This window comes from Peromyscus eremicus, chromosome 3 (assembly GCF_949786415.1).
Source record: "Peromyscus eremicus chromosome 3, PerEre_H2_v1, whole genome shotgun sequence".
In the NCBI taxonomy this organism is placed as follows: Eukaryota; Metazoa; Chordata; class Mammalia; order Rodentia; family Cricetidae; genus Peromyscus; species Peromyscus eremicus.
Genome location: NC_081418.1, coordinates 119,350,228 through 119,369,752, shown reverse-complemented (window position 1 = coordinate 119,369,752; position 19,525 = coordinate 119,350,228). Strand labels below are relative to the sequence as shown.

The following is a 19,525-nucleotide window of genomic DNA, read 5'->3' as shown; positions in this document are numbered from 1 at the left end:
CGCCCCCATGCCCAGCTTGTGTACCCTTTTCATTAATCCTTTCCTAGGGGATGAGTAACATTTCACATAATTCAAAAAGCTTTGTTTGAAGAAATGCTTTTGTCTGCGTACCCTTAAAATCCTTTATTCGTGTTTAATACCGAGTATAAAAGAGAATTATTGGGACATTTTACTTTGTACCTTGGGAAGAAGTTCTGTGAAGCCTACAAGATGTTTGATTGGTTAGAAGTGCGGTAAGTCTGAAGATGCCATGGTATTCTGATCATATGGCCTCCCAGCTCACAACTTGCTAGCTATGAGACTAGGGCTTGACACACATTTCATCTCTAGGGATTCCCAAGTTTCTCATCCTTAAAATGATACTTCCTGCTTTCCTGGATCATCACTGGGAACAAGTGAGATGAAAAAGGTTAGAAGACTTGCAGTAACTGTGATGCAGAACCGTCAGCAGTCGTCAGTTGACTTTACATTATGGGATGTTTGAAAGCAGAATGAATGCCTTTCTTTAAAGAGGCGGGGTGGGGTGGGGTGGGGTGGGGTGTGTGTCAGAGGGGTAAGGGGGCGTGGGCTGGCATGATGGCCTATACCTATCATCCCAACTCTCAGGAGGCTGAGACAACGTGCCATGTAACAATGAGGCCTTGCTTAAAAACAGAAGCTGGCAGAGATGACTCAAAAAGTTTCTTGTAGGAGTAGGTGAGCAGAGCAAGTGTAATAATCCCACTCACGATACCTCTGTTGTATGTTAGTGTGCAGGGAGACCTTCCAATAGGCAGCGGGATGGTTTTTTGTTGCCCTGAATTTTGGGCTGCTGGAACCCTGCCTGTAGGAGTCCATGGCATTTGCCAACTGGAAGACTTGCCTAGAAGTCAAGTGTGCCAGGCACTCTAGCACTCAGGCAACCAGGACAAGGGCAAGTTAGCTTACAGTGCAGCTGGTGCCCTTCTCAAGGCTGTGGAGTGGAGAATAAAATCTCCCCTGTAATCTCTGGATTCGTCTGCAGTTAAACTTCTAAGGAAATCTTCGATGATTAACATTTTGGGTCATGTGAGACACAATTTTATCTTTTCATTTTTTTTTTGTCTTTTGACTGTAAATTTTTTCTTATTTATAGAAAATTCCAAACATGCAAAAGTAGAAAAAAAAATCTGCTAAGCTCCTGTTCTTAGTAGTCCGCTTTACTAATTATCAGCTCACAGTAGATCTTGTTGGATCTGTGCTTGTTTCTTCTTGCCTCTAGTAATGTGTAGGAGGCGTGCAGGTCTGCTGGCTATGGTATTTTCAGAGACCCCTGCAGTAATGTGCTGCAGATTTTATGTTTTACTGAAAATGTCTTTGCCTTATTACTGACTTATGACTTACTCTGACTTTTATCATTATCTGTTTTTTGTTTTCTCTAAAAAAAAAAAAAAAAAAAAGCCCTAGTTGTGGCTGGGCATGCACACCTCCCAGCACCTGGGATGTAGTGGCAGGCAGATCTCTGTGAATTTGAGGTAGCCTGGTCTACATAGCAGGTTCCTGGCCAGCCAGGGCTACTGAGTAAGACCAGGCTCAAAACAAGTGAATTAAGAAGCAACTCAACTCCCCAGCATTATTTTGGTATAACTGATACTGCTATGCACTAAATTACATGCGTTTGAAGTGTTCATTTTGATCCAGTTTGGTAAACATCCATGAAATCGTCCCAATCAGAATAACGAACATACTAGTCAGCACAGGCTTTCTTTATGCCACCTTGTCACTCCACCCTTCTCTGTGTCTCATGCCCCAGCAACTGATGATCCTCTTTCTAGAAAGCACAGATTAGCTGCTACTTTTTCCAGTTTTAGATCAATGGAGTTGTATATTATGCATTCTTTTTTATTCCTGGCTTCCCTCCCCCCACAATGCTCATCTTTTATCTGTTCTACAAATGTTATTGGGCTCCCACCAGGTACCATTTTAGAATCTGTAAAGGCCTGTTAGGAGGCTATTGTAGTTGGTTCTGGTGAGAAATGATGGTGGCTCGAACCAGAGAGGTTGCCATGGAGATGATGAGCTGTCATTCATTAAAGCTCTCCTTTGGAGGTAAAGCTAATTGGACCTAGTTAGTTGGATGTAGGGGGGAAAGAGAGTGTGGAAGCCAGATTCTCTCCCAGGGTTGGGAGGTATTTTGAGATAGTCACAGAATTGCTTCTTAAATATTTTTTAAAATAAAGAATATCTTTCCTTGTCCAGTAGAAAATTTTGAATTTCAGTTTTTCTCTCAGGTGTTAGGATATGACTTAAAGTAGGCTAGTGGAGAGACCTTAATATGAAGGCAAATATTTTTGGATTTTTTATTTATGTTGAAGTAACATTAACTCTGCTACCTATGACTCACAGGTTTCTATGTTGGTTTTACTGATGAAAAGTTCAGTTCAACTAAATCTAATGCCATAATAGTCAGACTGTACTTTGTGATGCTAGCTATGGTAATTTTATTATAGTATAGAACAGTCTGTCTTTATTCTACAAGGGTTATTAGCATATCATGAATTTTATTAGGACTTGGACAACTCCATTTGGGAATTGAGCATCAGACAAACTAGATCAAGTGGTCTCTGTGGGTTTGAATTTGAAGTTATATACTGCTAGGGCTATTAAGTTCATGAGTGCCTTTGGGAAATCTGAGTTAGTTACAAATTAATAATATGAAGCAGTATCGTCAGCCTGACACAGATTGCCTGTCATTTGCTCAGCACATCCTAAACATCGCCTTCAATCCCTATATTGGTCCGGAGAAGCAGAGACCATTATTAGCTCTGTTTTGTAAAGAGGGACTTGGGAGCATAGAGGAGTTGCATAACTATCCCAAAGGGCTATTCAGTGTTGGATGCAGGGTTTGAACCCAAGTTGATTGAGCCCATGTTTTTCATCCAGAGGCGGATCTTGCATGGTAAGTAAGAGTCTAACAAACAAGTGGGACCAAATATATTAGGCAGAGAGAATCAAGTGTTTCTGGGAGGCTGGTAAGAAGTGCTGTATAGGAAGAACACAAGCCTTCTAGGCAATTGTCTGGGTTATTTGAGCTGATACTTCATAGAGAAATCTATGAGGCCTTTTAAAAGTCTCTTTGAAATTTCAAATAGTTTCATGATCCCTCTTTTTATTTTCTTAGAGGCAAAAAGTCCGTACTACAAGCATGTTGTTTGGCTGATATCAAAGACATTTTCCGAATTCAAACACCATGGATCTTGCTCTCCACTGCTTCCACCTTTTCTCTTAAGCTCTAATTTCCATTATGATAGACAGGAGTGGTTGGAAACTGCCTAACCTTTCCTGTTCCGCTCACACTCTGCCAATGGTGTTGGGGCTGTCAGCCAGCATACCACTGGAGGCTCTCACATGATACTCTGTGCTTATACAGGTGACATCTACAATGTAGTGGTTGATCTCTTCCTCAGAGCCTCATTCTTTTATTTCATTAGTTTTACTTAGTTTTAAATATTTAAATTAGTATATTAAATATAAACTAGTATGTATCAACTATATACAATAATGAGTTTCATTATGGCTTTTTTTTTTTTTTTTTGGCTTTTTGAGACAGGGTTTCTCTGTGTAGCCCTGGCTGTCCTGGAACTTGCTCTGTAGACTTGGCTGGCCTCCAACTTAGAGATCTGCCTGCCTCTGCCTCCCAAGTGCTAGGATTAAAGCCTTGCACCGCCACCACCTGGCTCATTATGATGTTTTCATACACATACACAGCTATCATTTTCACTCCATTGCCCTCTTATCCCCATCCTCCTCCCAGCTAGTGTGTGTGTGTGTGTGTGTGTGTGTGTCCGTCCCAGTGCGTTTCATTGGGGTTGCTTATTGGGGTATTGGTGAGGGGTTATTTTGAGGATTGTGGGCACCTTCTAGGAGCTCATTATTTTCTGCTTTGGAGAATTATTATGTTTATAGTACTATGTTGTTTATAATGAGACAGTAAACACAATGAAAGATATATTTAAAATTTTTAATGAATTGTCTCTGAGTGTACAAAGGAGAACCTTATTATGCCAGAGAATTATACCTTTTAGTGCATTGAATCTGTTCCCCAATTTTTATTAAAAGAGTTTGATAACTGACTCATGAATGGTGATTTTAAAGACCCACATCCCTGCCTCTTAACTTTTTTCTTTCTTCTTCAGGCAATGTTATGAATAGTTCTTTAGTGACTCTTCTTGGTGGCATCTTAGCTAAATGTTACTTTTAAGTTTTTTACTTTGAAAATGTTGAGATATAAATGAAAGTAGAGAATCTCATAGCTCAGACTCAGTGGTTAATAACTCTGTCAATCATTACTCAATTAATCAGAGATGGAACCGATCACTAGTGAGCATGTGTCTACACATCTACGTGTGTAAGATGCATTTATTACTGAATTTTTACTATCCAGAGCGGCTGTAATGCTGTTTCTTTCAGTTTCATTTTTTATACTGCCATACATATGTGCACTGGATTATGAAATAGTGGTGTTTTTTTAAGTGGTTCTCTGAGATCTATGAGAATACAACTGGAAAAGAATATGCATGTCTAGTTGGAAAGAGCAAAGGAAATCTGGCACTTGGGATTGTCACCTGAAGTCCATGCAGACAGACTGAAACTGCTAATTTCTCACTGCTTTCAACTCTGAAGATGCTGACTCCTATAGACAGGGCGAGTGTCCTTCATGTTCAAGCCCAGTGCACACCTGCCCTGGAGTCAGTGGCTGAAGGACGGATGATCCGAGGGAGGTAGCAGCAGCTGCAGATCTGCTTGATCTTCTCATGTTAGTACTCTGAACAGGAAAATACTATAGCTCCTGTTTCTCTTGTCGTCCAGGCCTCCCAGGAGATGTCTTTTGTAGCTTACCTTAACCCAAAGCCAGAAGGAACAGAATTGTGGCATGTTGTAAAGCTTCTATTTTAGCAATTATTTAGTCTAGTTTAATCAAACACCTTTATATTATTTTAAAAGAAATTCCAAGTGCTATATGATTTTTGCCTAAAACTTCAGTATGTGTCTATAAAATGTAGAATTTTAAAGTTATATTTTTAATTATTTGAGTAGAGTAGGTCTTGAGGACTCTTCCTTGATCCATTGTGGAATTTTGACTGACTTCATCTTATGAAACTGAGTTGATGCATCCAACAGCCTTGTCATCTCCAGAAGTCAGCATGTTATAGTTCTTCTCGCCATCTGCTAACTCTTCCTTTCTTCTGTGACGTTGCCTGTGCCTCGGATGGTGGCAAGCTAATATAGATAACACATGCGCAGTTACTCACACTGTGCACTTCCGCCAGTTACGGGTCTTACATAAGAATCCTCTCTGACCAAATATGAGAGCAACACAAATCCATGGCTTGGCTATAAACATCAATATTTAGAAAGCAGCGTGAAAGTGTCACCATTTAGCAAAACAAAAACAGTAGGCTCCCCCTAAGGCCTGTGATCTCCTCAATAATGGACGTTTGACCAGGCTTACAGTACCAGGCATGAAATTCCTCCTGTGGAGCTAGGCTCATAGCCAATCAGAAAGCAGTTGGTTACTGCCATAGTGGTCATGGCAGTGTTGTACTAATGGGCACATCTGGCCAACAGGTCAGTGTTGTAGCATCAGGTTCCCACACTAGGTAAGACCAGTGAGTGATACTTCTTTCCCCCAGCAGCCTTGATAGCACCTCTGCCATTCAGTAGAATTTACTAGTCAGTTGAGATTGATTTCCCTATGTCCTGCTCCCAAAGTGAGTGGTGTCTTTAGCAAAAGCTCTTACCACCTAAAGATAGGGAAATAGAGATATCGTCACTAGCCCATTTATTTATTTTGTTTGTATGTTTATGTGTGCACACACCCACGCCACAGTGGGTATGTGGAAGTCAGAAGACAACTTTTCTCTTCTTCCATGTAAGTCCTATGGATTGAACTCAGTTCATAAATGCTTTGTGACAAGCTCCTTTATGCCTGAGCCATCCCAGCAACGCAAATTAATAACCTTTTAAGGCTCTGTTGAACATGAGTTTTAGGGTCACTGTTTAAGACATTGTGTCCTCTTAGTAATTTTCCTGCCTTTTTAGCAAAGTGGTAAGCTTATCAGTTGTACCTAATCTTATGTCTTGTTTATAAGAAAAATAATCTTATTTATAGCAAGTAGCTGAGCAGTCACCTAGGATGAGGATTGTGTTGGCTGTTACAGTTATATTAGCCTGTGATGGTTCTTTTAGTGCTGTGCCACCATGAAGAGTTACATATTTTTCAGCTGCAACCTTAGGTCATTGGAATAGCAGTGAGAGGGAAATTTTGTTGTCACATCTTCCCTTGGTAAACGACCCGTTCTTGTTCTTAGATGTATTTTGACAAAACAGAATTTACTTTGTCTTATGTTCTGGCACATACTGTGATAATTATGGTAAGAACTGATTTGTCATTAACCTATGGTTTGATAGACTGTGGCAACCTCCCAAGTAAGCAAAGGCAAGAATTCCCAAGCAAGAAAGTCTTAAGAGATATGGCTGTCATATGGAGCTGATATGTAATTATACGTTTCAAGTCATTTTTTTTTTTATGTGCATTGGTGTTTTTGCCATGGTAATTGGGTCCCTTGGAACTAGAGTTACAGACAGTTGTGTGAGCTGCCATGTGGGTGCTGGAATTGAATCCGGGTCCTCTGGAAGAGCAGTTAGTGCTCTTAACTGCTGAGCCCTCCCTCAGCCCTTCAAGTGAGATTTTGATTAATATCTTCCCTTTTCCTACTTTGTTTTGTGTGTATGGGTGTTTTGCCTGCATGTATGTGTGTACCATGTGCATTCAGTACCCACAGAGAGTAGAAGAAGGCCACCAATCTCCTGAGACTGGGGTTATGGATGGTTGTGAGCTGCTGTGTAGGTGCTGGGAATTGAACCTGGGTCCTCTACAAGGGCAGCCAGTGTTTTTAACTGCTGTGCTGTCTCTCCAGCCCCAAATACCTTACTTTTATACACTGATCAACTCATCCAGAGGTTCTGATGCAATAGCTGCCTAATTTTAGATGTCCCTGAGGAGAAAGCTGTGCATCTAGCCTTTATCTTCACCGGTACTTTTTACATTTTCAGTATGCCAATTTATTTGGTAAAATTTATCAATGTATCTAAGTGTTTAGGGCCTTGGGAATACTCTGAACGTGCAAAGGAATAATGGAGAGTCAGTGACTGTGTGACAGTGTAGAAATACCTGGAAATGCTTGGAAGAAACCTGCCCTTCTCTCCACCTTGATAACATTGTCAAGACAGTGTGCTACCCCTGTTTGAGGGTGAGGTGTGCATGTCCCTTTTAACTTTTGTCTCTTATTCAACAGCCATTGAAAAACATGTTTTTAGCTAGAAATGGGAAAAGTAAGCCAGGAAGAGGGTTGTGAGGGCTTCTCTTATTTTCAGTAAACAGAGCAGATGGCCATGTGATTAGTTGTCTTTTTGAACAACAAAGGAAAAACAAAATCATTCCCACCCCACTCCCCAGCTCTGGTTGATGGGGCGTCTTGGCACTTCTTACATGCCTTTTGGAGAGCTTTCCTGATCTTGAAGCTTTTCTCTTGGCAGTTGAAGCTGCAGCATTTTCATCTCCATTGCTGTTTTGTCAGAAGTTCTTTCTAGAAGAAACAGACTTGCCTTTTGGCTGCTCTGTCTGGATCTTTGTTCTCTTCCCCGTTCCTTCTTGTGAACATTAGGCTCTCTCCAACTTCCTGCCCTTCTGGTTTCTAATGGGAAGTAAGGTAGAGTGCTTCAGAGCACAAATCCTGGAGTGAAGCTTGGGTGTGAATCCTCATCCTGCTCCTAACCTCCCTCCAGAGGGATGCTTGATGACACAAGAGTTAATACAGAATACTCCGGACAGTGCTTTCTTCCTAGTAGCCACTGTCCGAAGTATTTTATTTTATTTTTTAAGAAAACAGTGTTCTGCTTCTGGATTACATTGGCAATTACATGGTTGTATGTAGTTTTTGAAACTGTGTAAAGGGTATACTGGGTGATGCACAGAGGAATTGGTAACCAACAAAAACATGAGTCAACCTTTCTATCTGAATGAATAAGACAGTGATAATACAGGGTAAGTCTGCATATCAGGGTGATGAGGCAGGAGTGCCAAGCAGTTTATTAGGCACCCAGGCAAAACATAGATTTCAGAGATTCGAGGTAGAATTTCTCTCTGTCTTCACAAACTTCATCCAGTAGCAGGAACTTGGGTGGATTGTAGAAGAAAGGTAGTTGGACATTTGGGAACATGGGTATTCAGAAGGGTGTGGGTGCAGGTGCAGTGTCCAGGATAGAAACACATGTGGAGAGTTTCGGTAGCCACTGGATGACTGCTTCTAACAAAATGGACTCCTTCCCACTATGTGAAGAGCATTCATGTTGTTGAGACTAACAGGCTATTTCTTTTCATCCCTAGAAAGGTCCTCCTTCTGGGAAAGACCGAGTGAAGAAAGGTGGTTCCTACATGTGCCATAAGGTCAGTCATGCTACTCAACTGTTGAGATGTTCTTGTGGGTCACAAATTCATCACAACCTACTGCCCTCAAACGTTCCAGTCATTTTTGCTGATAGAAGCCTCTTCCCATCCAAATGAGAAAAAGACAAGGGAGTCTTCAATTTACTAACAGGCCTAGGGGAAAGTAACAGGCGAAACAGAGCTTGTGAATTGTGTGCTGTCAGCCAGATAATCTGCTGACTCTTGCCTGGTGAGAGGCTTCTGTTGGTCTGTGAAATAGTGTGGGCCATCTACCTATACCCATGTTTAAGTCTAGGACCACACCTATAATTTTAGATGTCTGTAAATTCCTGAATTCTCTGTTGAGATTAAAGCTAAAGTTATAAATGGAGGGTGGTTTGTGGTCTACCAAAATGGAAGCACCCTAGTGTGTTGGGTGTAAACATGTGCATTTTTGCTCCATGAGCTATGATTTCAGTGTCCAGACTGGCAGTTCCTGGTTAGTCAGAATTACTGGTGCCTCACGAGCAACTTTCATAAGGAATTTGGAAATAGAATGTAACCCTTTCCCTTTCCTCTTTGAGTCATGTATTTTTAGTGCCTTGAGCACTCAGGGTCTGACTTTGGCTGTGTACAAAGAAGCATTTTGCAGTTTAATATTACCAAGAATCTTTGCATGGTAATTGACTCAGTCCTGAGACTTAAAACCATCTGTAGTGACTCCAAATTCAGTTATTGATTTTGAAATAGAGACATTATCAAACTTTGTTCAAAAACATCAGGATCTTTAAAGCTTTTCAGGTTTTGAAAACATACAGCAAAGTTTGGTAATGGCCTCAAGAAACTAGATGATATCCATGAGTGAATTTGTATGTGATCCCTGTGAGTTTCTTCATTTAGACTCTTTGACCCTGTGATTCAGGTGGGAAGTTCATCCAGTTTAGCTCAATTCTTGCTTCATACCTGCATTAAACTGAGCATAGTGGCACACACCTTTAATTCCATCAGACAGAGGTATATGGGTCTCTGTGAGTTCAAGATCAGCCAGGGCTACACAGTGAGAACCTGTCTTAAAAAGCTGAAGCTGAAAAGGACAACAGATCTACACTACTAATAAGATGTGGGTGAATTTAACTTTATGGAATCATAACTAATTAATTAAATTTTTGAGTCAGGGTCTTGGTATGCTGGCCATGTAGTCTCCAACTCCTGAAGTAAAGCATTCTTTCTCCCTCAACCCCCCAATAAATGGGACTATGGATATATTCTACCTTTCTTGGCTTGTGTCTCATTTTGTGTGTTTTTTATTTATTTTTATTTTATTTTATTTTATTTTATTTTTTATTTTATTTTTTTGGTTTTTTCGAGACAGGGTTTCTCTGTGTAGCTTTGCGCCTTTTCTGGGACTCACTTGGTAGCCCAGGCTGGCCTTGAACTCACAGAGATCCGCCTGGCTCTGCCTCCCGAGTGCTGGGATTAAAGGCGTGCGCCACCACCGCCCGGCTATTTTTTTTTTATTTTATTTTTTTTGGTTTTTCGAGACAGGGTTTCTCTGTGTAGCTTTGTGCCTTTCCTGGGACTTACTTGGTAGCCCAGGCTGGCCTCGAACTCACAGAGATCCGCCTGGCTCTGCCTCCCGAGTGCTGGGATTAAAGGCGTGTGCCACCACCGCCCAGCTTGGTTTATTTTTTGAGACAGGGTCTCACTATGTAGCTCTGGTTGGCTTGGAATTTACTATGTTGACCAGGCTTTTCTTGAACTCACACAGATCTACCTACCTCTGCCTTCCTAGTGCTGGGATTAAAGGTGTGTACCACCATGCCCAGCCTTGATCATAGGGAATAAATAATTTTTTGAAATTAAGTATTATACTGCTATAGTTGTTATATTTCATATCAGATTGAGAATATTATAATTTTTTTTTTGAGACAGGGCTTCACTGTGTAGCCCTGGCTCTCCTGAAACTCACTCTGTAGACTAGGCTAGCTTGAACTTGGAGATCTGCCTGTCTCTGCCTCTCAAGTGCTGAAATTAAAGGTGTTGTGCCTCCACCACCCAGCTTATATGTAATTTTTAATCATCGATGAATATAGATTTTGCTAGATGCTTTTTGGACATCTGTTGAGATGGTTTTCTTTTCCTCTTCAGTCAGTCAGTTAGTGCAGTATAATATGATGAAGTGCAGTGATTGATGTTCATTTTCCTGTTGCTTTTGGAGTCAGTGTCTCACTGTGTAGCCACGACTGACTTTGAATTCACTATGGGACCCAGAATCGCACATTAGCAACCAACCATGTCCAGCTTGATTTTCTTTTATCAAAGCACCATTGCATTCCTGGTGTGTATTCCACTCAGTCATGATGTGTTATCCTTTTTATGTAGTTTGGATTCAGTTGTTTAAATTGTTGAGAACTTGTGCATATACTTAATGATGAGTAGATCCTTTTTTTCTTGTTCCTAGTAATCTTTGTGTGGTTTTGGTTTATTGTTATGTTCATAAATTTAATTGGAAAATATTGTCATATTTTCAGTTTTTTATCCCCAATTTTTAAGAAGACTTCATGTAAAACTAACATTATTTCCTTCTGAAATGCTTGGTAGAGTTCCTGATTAAAAACATTTGGACCTAGACTTTAGCCTTCCCCTCCCATTCCTGTGATGGAAACCCAAGCAGACTACATTTGCAAGGAAAAGAGGCTCATTGTGGTGGATGTTTTTAGGGATGCAAGGCTGAACAGCATTATATGCTGATTATATTTTTTTCTGGCAGTATTCAGAGTTGGTCCAAGGCATCACATGGGAAGTGATGAGGTGTGTTTGTAAGTGGTGTGTGTGCATGCACTCGTATGTGCACATTCCTTATGATCATGCCCCCTCTTCTTATAAAGTTAATAACATTCAAGTATATTGACTCTACGTAACTGATGTTACCTAATCCTAATCACTTCCTCAAAAGGTCTCACTTCTAAACAACCTAAGGTATGTCTCCACCCCCTTGACATGCCTTAGGGAATACACTCAAACTGTATCTAAACTTTCACAAGTTATAATTGTAAAGTTACTTAATAGATGCTAGCCTTTATAGATTATCTGTTTCTACTTGGGTAAGCTGTGATAATCCTGTTTTTTTTTTTTTTTAAGGAATCAAGTCTTTCATATGAATTTTTGAATTTATTATTTCAATCTCTGCATTTTCATTGATTATTTAAACCAATTATATTTAATGCAACTATTGATATTATTGAGTTTGAAATTGGTTTCTTAAGATTTTGTTTTTTTTCTTTGCCTTATTTGTTCTTTTTAATCTTTTTTGGATTAAGTTATTTGAATCACTTCATTTTCTCTCCTAAGCTTGTTATCTATAACTCTGTTTTAAAATGAATGGTTGACTTAGAATCAAGTTAATAATTAACTTTTTTGAATCAACCTGTAGAATATATCTTGAGTTGTTTAAGCTTAGAGTGATGGAGAAACTATAACAAGAGAGAATAATAGAATGACAAAACTGGATAGAATCGGAATGTTTCCAGAGGAAGACAACAGGTCCAGAAATAAATAAAAAGAAAGAATGTTATAATTAATTTTTAAAAAGATTTATTTTTATTTTGTGTGTATGGGTATTTTGTCTAATATATGTCTGTGCACAGCTTCTATGTTGAGTGCCCTTAGAATTCCAGGTAGATACCAAGATGACAAAGGAGTTGGTCTGTGTCATTTGAAAGAGCAATGGTATGACCTGGGTTCAGGTACATGCTTCTCTAGAATGATTTTATTCAATAAGAGATACAGTTGCCTTAAAAATACCCTTTATCTGAGAAACATTTTCCTCTCGTGAAAACCATATTTCTGTCTCAATTGAGTTCACATCCTCCAGGCTAGTAGGTCATTATCTTAAATGGATTGTTTCCTGATCCAGGATCACATCCTTAGCATAGATACTGAGACCACTTTTACAAAGTCATTAGCCATTTTGATCAAATCAGGTTGAAGCAAGTCCCTCCTACTACTCCCGTTCTTAATTAATAGAATGACCCATTTTTCAGCCACCCAAAGACCTCACTTCCTTTAAGAACCACTTTTGATGCTAAAAATAGAGGCAAAAAATATAAAGAATAACCAGAACATTCATAACCAGGACATTTGTTCTTTATTTGTGTCTCTATTAGTGACCCATTATTGAAATTTAAGAGAAGTACTTATTAATAAATATTTTCTGAGTGAATGGATGTGTTTAAGTAAAATGATGGTATGAATTGATTCTTTGCAGGTGATGGGCCTACCCTTTCAGTACTCATGAGTGCAGGTGTGTGCAAGCGTGAGTGTGTCAGTGTGTGTCTGTGTGTCTGTGTGTCTATGTGTCTGTTGCTAAGGATCAAGCCCAGGGCCTTGGGCACACTGGGAAAATGCTCTACCACCAAGTGATGTCCCCCTCCCCTCATCACTTTTGTGGTAAGACTTGCTGTTTTTGGATTCAGTTCTTCGTAGTTGTTTTGGTTAATGGAAGACTTGGGAACTGCAGTCATCCAGTGATGACCCTTTATGTGGTTGTTGATTTTGAGGCTTTTTGTTATACCAACAAAGGAAATTCATTGCATAAAATTTAAAAAAGAAAGATAAAGATGACAATAAAATCAGATGTCTTATGTCCTAGAGAAAACTATTAGATGGTGTTCTGCCATGAGTTTTTATGTACTCTAATAAATATTTTTCAAAATGGAATTAATTACTTTGTCTATACTCAAGGTTTTCAGTTATGGTCATAATAACAATCTTGTAAGTCACAGATCTTTTCTCTAGTCTCTGATATCATTGATGCAGAATCCTTCTCAACACTGTTCTGAGCAGGCACTGAAAATTCATCAGAGCTGTTGCAGCCTGGCTTTTGTAGCATATAGAATAAGCCATCCAACAAAAACTATAGTCCTGTGCTCTGTTACCAGAGCTGTCCTTCAGCTTGCTCGTTTATATGGCAATAAACCTTTCCCTTCCATCTGTGTAGCACAAGTCGATCCACAGTCAAAAGCTGGAGGAGGTGTCATCTTTTCCCCACGCTCAACATAGTCTCAAGGGCCTGCTTCAAAGCTGGACAGTAGTGCTCTTGTTTCTGTGAGGAAGAGGTCAGCCAAGCAGCGTTTCTGTGACCAAGATTGTGTGTCTACTAAACTTATCATTTGCAGTGCTCTCTATACGCCACTTGTTTTCCTTTGGTATGGAGGGGTTTGTTTTGGTGTGTTTCAGTTTTTGTGGTGCAAGGGATTAAACACAGGCCTTGCTCACATTAGGCACGTACTCTTAACACTGAGCTCAGTCTCCAACCAAGATGAAGTGTTTCTATGGACTTCTATGGACAGCTTCATTTTATGAATGAGGACCCAGATTCTTGAATTTCTGTGGACTTCTATGGACAACTTCACTTTATCAATGAGGACTCAGGTTCTGGAAGGCTTTGCCTGAGGTTAAATAGCCACTGAGCTCAGAAATTTGCCCTTGCTGGTCAAAAATTAGTAAAATATTTATCACCATTTTCATTTGTATGGAGTTCAAATTCCTCTGACTATGGAGACAGTAGTGTGAGTTCATCTCTTTATCTGATCAAATTTCTTGCTTTTTACATTAACCGTCTTTGGCTCGTTTTGTTTGGAATTCTGGCTTTCCAATTCTTGGGCATCTCAGCTCCCTCTCAGAGAGGCCTTTCCAACCCCCCTATAAAAAGTGTCCACCGTTGTTTTTGGTTCTCTCTCCCCATTCTTACTTCCTTCAGAGACCACCACTGCCAGAAGCAGTCTTGAATTTTTCAGTCTGTTCATAGTCTGACTACTCTCTTTGAATGTCAGCTGTCTGATAACAGGCTCCTTGTTTGTCTGCTCTGATTATATTCCTCATGCCTAGAATTGCATCTGGCGTATTACAAGCTCTCATATATTTAATGTATAACCCTGCTGTGATGTGATCGGGCTATGGTCTGGCTGTTCTCTTGCCTAATTTTTGCCATTTTCATGCTTCTGATACCATTGTCTAGCCACTTAATCTGTCGGCCACTCTCCTTTATAAATTGCTGCTACTCAAAATGTACTCCATGGGCTGAAGCATGAGGCAGCACCTGGAAGCTTGTTAGAACTATACCTTTTGAGTGCCACACGAGCCCCATGAAAGCAGCATTATTGGTGTGCGGCCTAGGAATGTGCATTTGAACAAGCTCTTCAGGCTGTGTGTGTGTGTGTGTGTGTGTGTGTGGTCTTGTTGCAGTGATAAAATACTCTTTCCAAGCAACTTAAGGGCTAGTGAGATGACTCACTGGGTGGAAAGAAGTACTTGACAGGACCGATGACTATTAGGGATCATTGAAATATACAACGTACAGACAGTATAAATAATTTAAAAGCAACTTGTGGAAGAAAAGGTTTATTTTGGCTCACAGTTCCAGAGTACTGTCTGTCATGACATGAAAGTCATAGTGGCTATGGTTTGAGGTAGCTGGTCACATTGTATCCACAGTCAGGAGACAGAGGGGGACAAATATTGGTGATCAGCTAGCTTCCTCCTTTTTATGCCATCTAGCACTGCAGCCTAGGGAATGATGCCACCCATATTTAGGGTAGGTCTTCCCACCTCAGGTAACCTTATCTAGATAATCCCTCACATGCATGGCCAAAGGTTATCTCTTTGGTGATTTTAGTCCTGTCAGAGTTACAGCATTATTCACCACAAATGCATTCTGAGAACCACTGTCATAATAATGTATGTGTCACTTAGGCCAAGTACTTCCTAGAGACATTGACATTCCACTAGGGATTCAAATGACTAGTGTTCTTTTAATTAGGTTGTTTTGTAACTGTTTGATGTGTAGTCATTGTTTTCTCGCATGCCTGTGGTCTCTAGCCAACCAGGACCATGCCTAGACCTGGGTATGTTCTCCCAGTGTATACAGTAGGCATTCAGGAAATGAAATTTCTCCTGATATATGCAGTAGGCAGTCAGGAAATGAAATTTCTCTGGTGTATACAGTAGGCAGTCAGGAAATGAAATGCTTGTTGTTTTCATTGTGTGTGGTCCCATCATGGGATAAGACTGTCAGCATCATGTGTGTGCCTCCCCCGAGCTTGACCTTCGCTACAGCATGGGATTCACTGCATGTGTGCGGTTTCAGAGAGCGCTAAGTTCTCTGAGTTTGATTCTAGAAATGTCAGAGCTCTGCCATTTCTCAGCAGCCTAGTGCCTGCACCGAGGCTTCTGCTGTGTCTTCTCACACACTCTTTACCAGATGTTTGCGAGCTTCTGTTCCTGAGTGTCACACGGGCGCAGATACCATCAGCTTCTTATTTCAAGCACATTCGAAATTCATCTTCCGTCTATCTACCTGAGAATTGGTAATACATTCTGTTCCTCACTGTCCCCAAGGAAAATTGGCTGCTATTGTTTTATTATCTATAGAAGATAGAGCATTCTGTCTTTCCTTTTTTATGGGGGAAATGCACCAGAGAATTTCCACGTCAACCTCAGAGATAATTTTTATGGAGATTAGAAGCATCTGACTTTGTGAGAGAAAAGAAATAATAGGAATAAAAAAATTGTCTTGCATGCTGACCTATTTTTTTCCCTTCCTACAAATTATCTCTTCTGTGTGAGTTCCCAACATTTTCTACACAATTCTTTTTGAAGTTTCTTTAACCAGCTGGCAGGCACTTGGGTTCACTGGGCCAGCTCTTGAGTTTATGCTCATGGTACCCAGGATGACTGGTTTGTTTTCATTTTCTGTTACTTTGAATCAGGGAGTGAACCTCACAAGAGTTCTGTCTGTGCATGGTTATTTTGGAATCTGGCAGCTTTCAAAATGCTGTGTCAAATAGTCCGTGGCTACAGATCCTTGTCCTGTGCGTTTGTGTGCGTGTGTTTCTAAGTAGGATGTGTGTGTGTGTGTGTGTGTGTGTGTTGGTGGTAGGAAAGAAGGTGTGAGAAGGATGGCACCCTTCCCACCGAGAGTGTGGACTCTTGCTAAGAAAGGAAGCACACTGCAGCTCGTCCAGATTGGAGTCCTGCAGCCTTTAACATCGCTGCCTGCCACCTTCTCGAACTTGCTTGCTTTGCCTAGGCGCTTACATTAAAGAAAGAAAAGACAGAAGTGCCTGCTACCATGCCTGCTGTGTCCTAGGAAAAGCAGTGTCCATGTTCGTGTGGGCACTTAGACTCTGCGCTTACACAATTAGACAGAAGGAAATAAACTGCACCCCAAAATGTATAGCTTTATTATTACTGTGATTTATACTCCCAGGGCATTGGGAAGAAAGCAGTTTTCCTATAGCCTTTCTTATGTTTTATGTTCCTATGCTGACTCTTTAGTTTTTACCAGCCTGTCTAATATATTACATGCTATTTAATGCTGTTATTAATCTTTTATTGCCATTTGTCTCTACTGATAAAAATGCCGAAAATTGATACAATAAGCTAAAAATCAGAAACTTCGCTTTCAAGGATAATGATTGTGAGTGTTAGAATCTTGTGGTCTTTTAGTGCCTTTTTTCCCTTAGCATATGGTTATATAGGTTAGGCCATACCATAGATACCGCTCTATATTCTGACTTTTAGTTTAACACTTTGTTATGGGAATTCTGTGTTTCACATATTATGTAAAAACATTATTCTCACTGGCCGCTGACTGTATGATCACATGGGAACCATGGCTGGTTACTGTTTGCTTTTTTTTTTTTTTTAAACTGGTGTTTGTAAGTGGTGGAGGCCTTTCTACTCTATGTAGATAGTATTTTTAAGGTGAAAAATACTGGCTGGTGGACTCTTGAATGTGCTGCCCTTTGCCAAGCATACATTAACACTGAGTTTCTAGGAGGGCAGTTCAGGGGAAGCTCTGACTTCAGGTAGCTCTACCTTCTCTGTACCAGGTACTTTGGTTCCCTAAGCCTTAGGCCAAGGTTCCAGGATCTCTTATGGCATGTTCTCTCTTACAGTCCTATTGCTATAGGTACCGCTGTGCAGCTCGAAGCCAGAACACGCCGGATAGCTCTGCATCCAACCTGGGATTCCGTTGTGCAGCCGACCACCTGCCCACTGTGGACTGACAGCCAAGAGGAGCCTTTCCAGATCCAGGACATTGTTTCTGACGTGCAGCTGGCTTCCCCCAAACTCGGAACTGATCTCGTATAAAGAATTCCCGCCTGAAGAGAGTTCCATGCCTGCCCAGTAGCCAAAGGCCCCGTCGTGCTTGACCAAACTGCTGCCCATCAGTGCTCGTGCTTTACCGTGTGGTGCGTCTCTGGGGATCATCGCCATGCTTTACTTTGAGAGCCTTTGAAGAGGGAGGAGAGAGCAGAGAACCTTGACGTCCTGCCCAGACTCTGCCACAGGGTTAGACCCTGGGGTCCAGGACTTCATCTGCCTGGGCTCTGTCCCGTCATCAAATGAGGGGATGGACAACACGGTCTCTGAGGCTCTCTCCAACCCACAGATTCTGTGCGTAATAGCAGATTGTATTGTGATTGCATAGTGAGAATTTATGACAGATTATTTTTTAGCTATTTTTTTGCCATGTGTGAACCTTGGGTAATACTAATCGTATAAGGTGAGCATCCTCTTCTGTATTATTTTCAGGAAAGGGTAGGGTGTGAGTCTTTTGTATTTCTACTGCACTTTGTTCTTTTGAGGAAATCAGTGTCTTTTACATTGTTGTGACAAATCCCATGTGGGCCAGTGATGGGACACTCAAGTTCAGAGTTCTGAACACACAGGAATGTCTGTGGAGTGACTCTACTGTCCCTTATCTTTTAACATCAAGTGCCTTTGGCTCAGAGGGACAGTTTGAAGCCCTGTTTCCCCTTCGCCTCCAAGCCTTCAGAGAATGTGAAATGGGTACTAATCAGAGAAACTGTTAAATTCTAGGTATAAGGGAAAAAGAACCAGGGCCTTGAATAGACTACATTCAGGGTACTTGGTATATTATACTAGAGAGATGGGATATCTTGTTGACTCTGAGATACTAGATGCTTTGAGTCGTGCACTATGTCAAATAAACTGGTACGCCAAGTCAGACTTCACTCTTCATTCCTTACTCGGACTCTCTTTCTCATCCCCTCCCTTGTGTTTTCCTTTTTTTAAAAAAACCACTGTGTGATGCTTGTATATTTTGTTTGCTAGAAAATGTTTTTTACATCCAGAAGCTAGTTGATAATTTTGATGCATGGGTAGTTCGTAGCAGTTTTTATTCTCTAAAGCAAGGACATTTTGTCAGGACCCCTGGTTTAACCTTGCTACTTCTCACCACAACAGACACTGCAGAGTCAAGGGCGTTGCTTGGTGAGCAGATGCATCACAGTGCCAGGAAAGCCCTTCTTTAGAGTGACGGCTTTCAGCCCGACATCCCTGCTGTTAGAATCCACCCATTTTTCCGAGTCCCTGAGCTGTTTCTAGCATAGCAGTTGAAGAATGGCTCGTCTTTATGTTGGTTGCTCAAGATGCCCGTCAAATAATACTTAGAGGTGACCAGTCAACACTGTTGCTATTACCTTTTTACTTAAAAATTACATTAGTGTGTGAGCACATGCATACTTGGGCATGTGCAACTCACTGGTGGGACGCTGTTGTTAGGTCCTAGGAATCGAACTCAAGTCCTCAGGGTTGGTGGCACGCATCTTTAATCTCAGAGCCATCTTACCAACCTACCTTTGGTTTTTGAGACAAGGTCTTTCTCTATAGCTTAGCCTGGTCTGAAGCTCACTTGGTTGACCTTGAACTCTCTGTCCTGCCTCAGCCTCCCAAGTTTGGCATTTTGGCATGTGTCACCGTGTCTGGTAGTGGCTGTGTATTTGTGCAACCTCTTAACAAAGTAGTCAGGTATGTAGTCAGGTATGTAAACACATTTATGATCACTTTGTGGATATAAAATGTTTCTCTAAAAACTTCAAAGTGATGATTAATCCCACTAAAAAGGAAAAAAAAAACCCAAAGATTTGTAGGAAGTAGCTTATGTAGCAAATAAAGTTTTTATTTTTGAAGTCATTACTACCCCATACAGTTTTTGTTTTTTCTTATTACCTCCCACCTTTGTGTGTGTGTGTGTGTGTGTGTGTGTGT

General features: G+C 40.8%; 1 protein-coding gene across 2 annotated transcripts in view; it reads left to right on the top strand.

Annotated features, from left to right (window-relative positions):
• The window catches only part of Sumf1 (sulfatase modifying factor 1), an 84,354-nt gene extending 65,876 nt beyond the window's left edge, over nucleotides 1–18,478 (top strand). The window contains exons 8-9 of one of the 2 annotated variants that reach the window (XM_059256826.1): nucleotides 8,408–8,467; nucleotides 17,407–18,478. In XM_059256826.1, the coding sequence (XP_059112809.1) occupies nucleotides 8,408–8,467; nucleotides 17,407–17,517 (171 nt within the window). In that variant the 3' untranslated portion in view covers nucleotides 17,518–18,478. The remainder of the gene's footprint in view (nucleotides 1–8,407; nucleotides 8,468–17,406) is intronic. The other variant, XM_059256827.1, reaches the window with a different exon arrangement.
• Nucleotides 18,479–19,525: the final 1,047 nt, after the last annotated feature.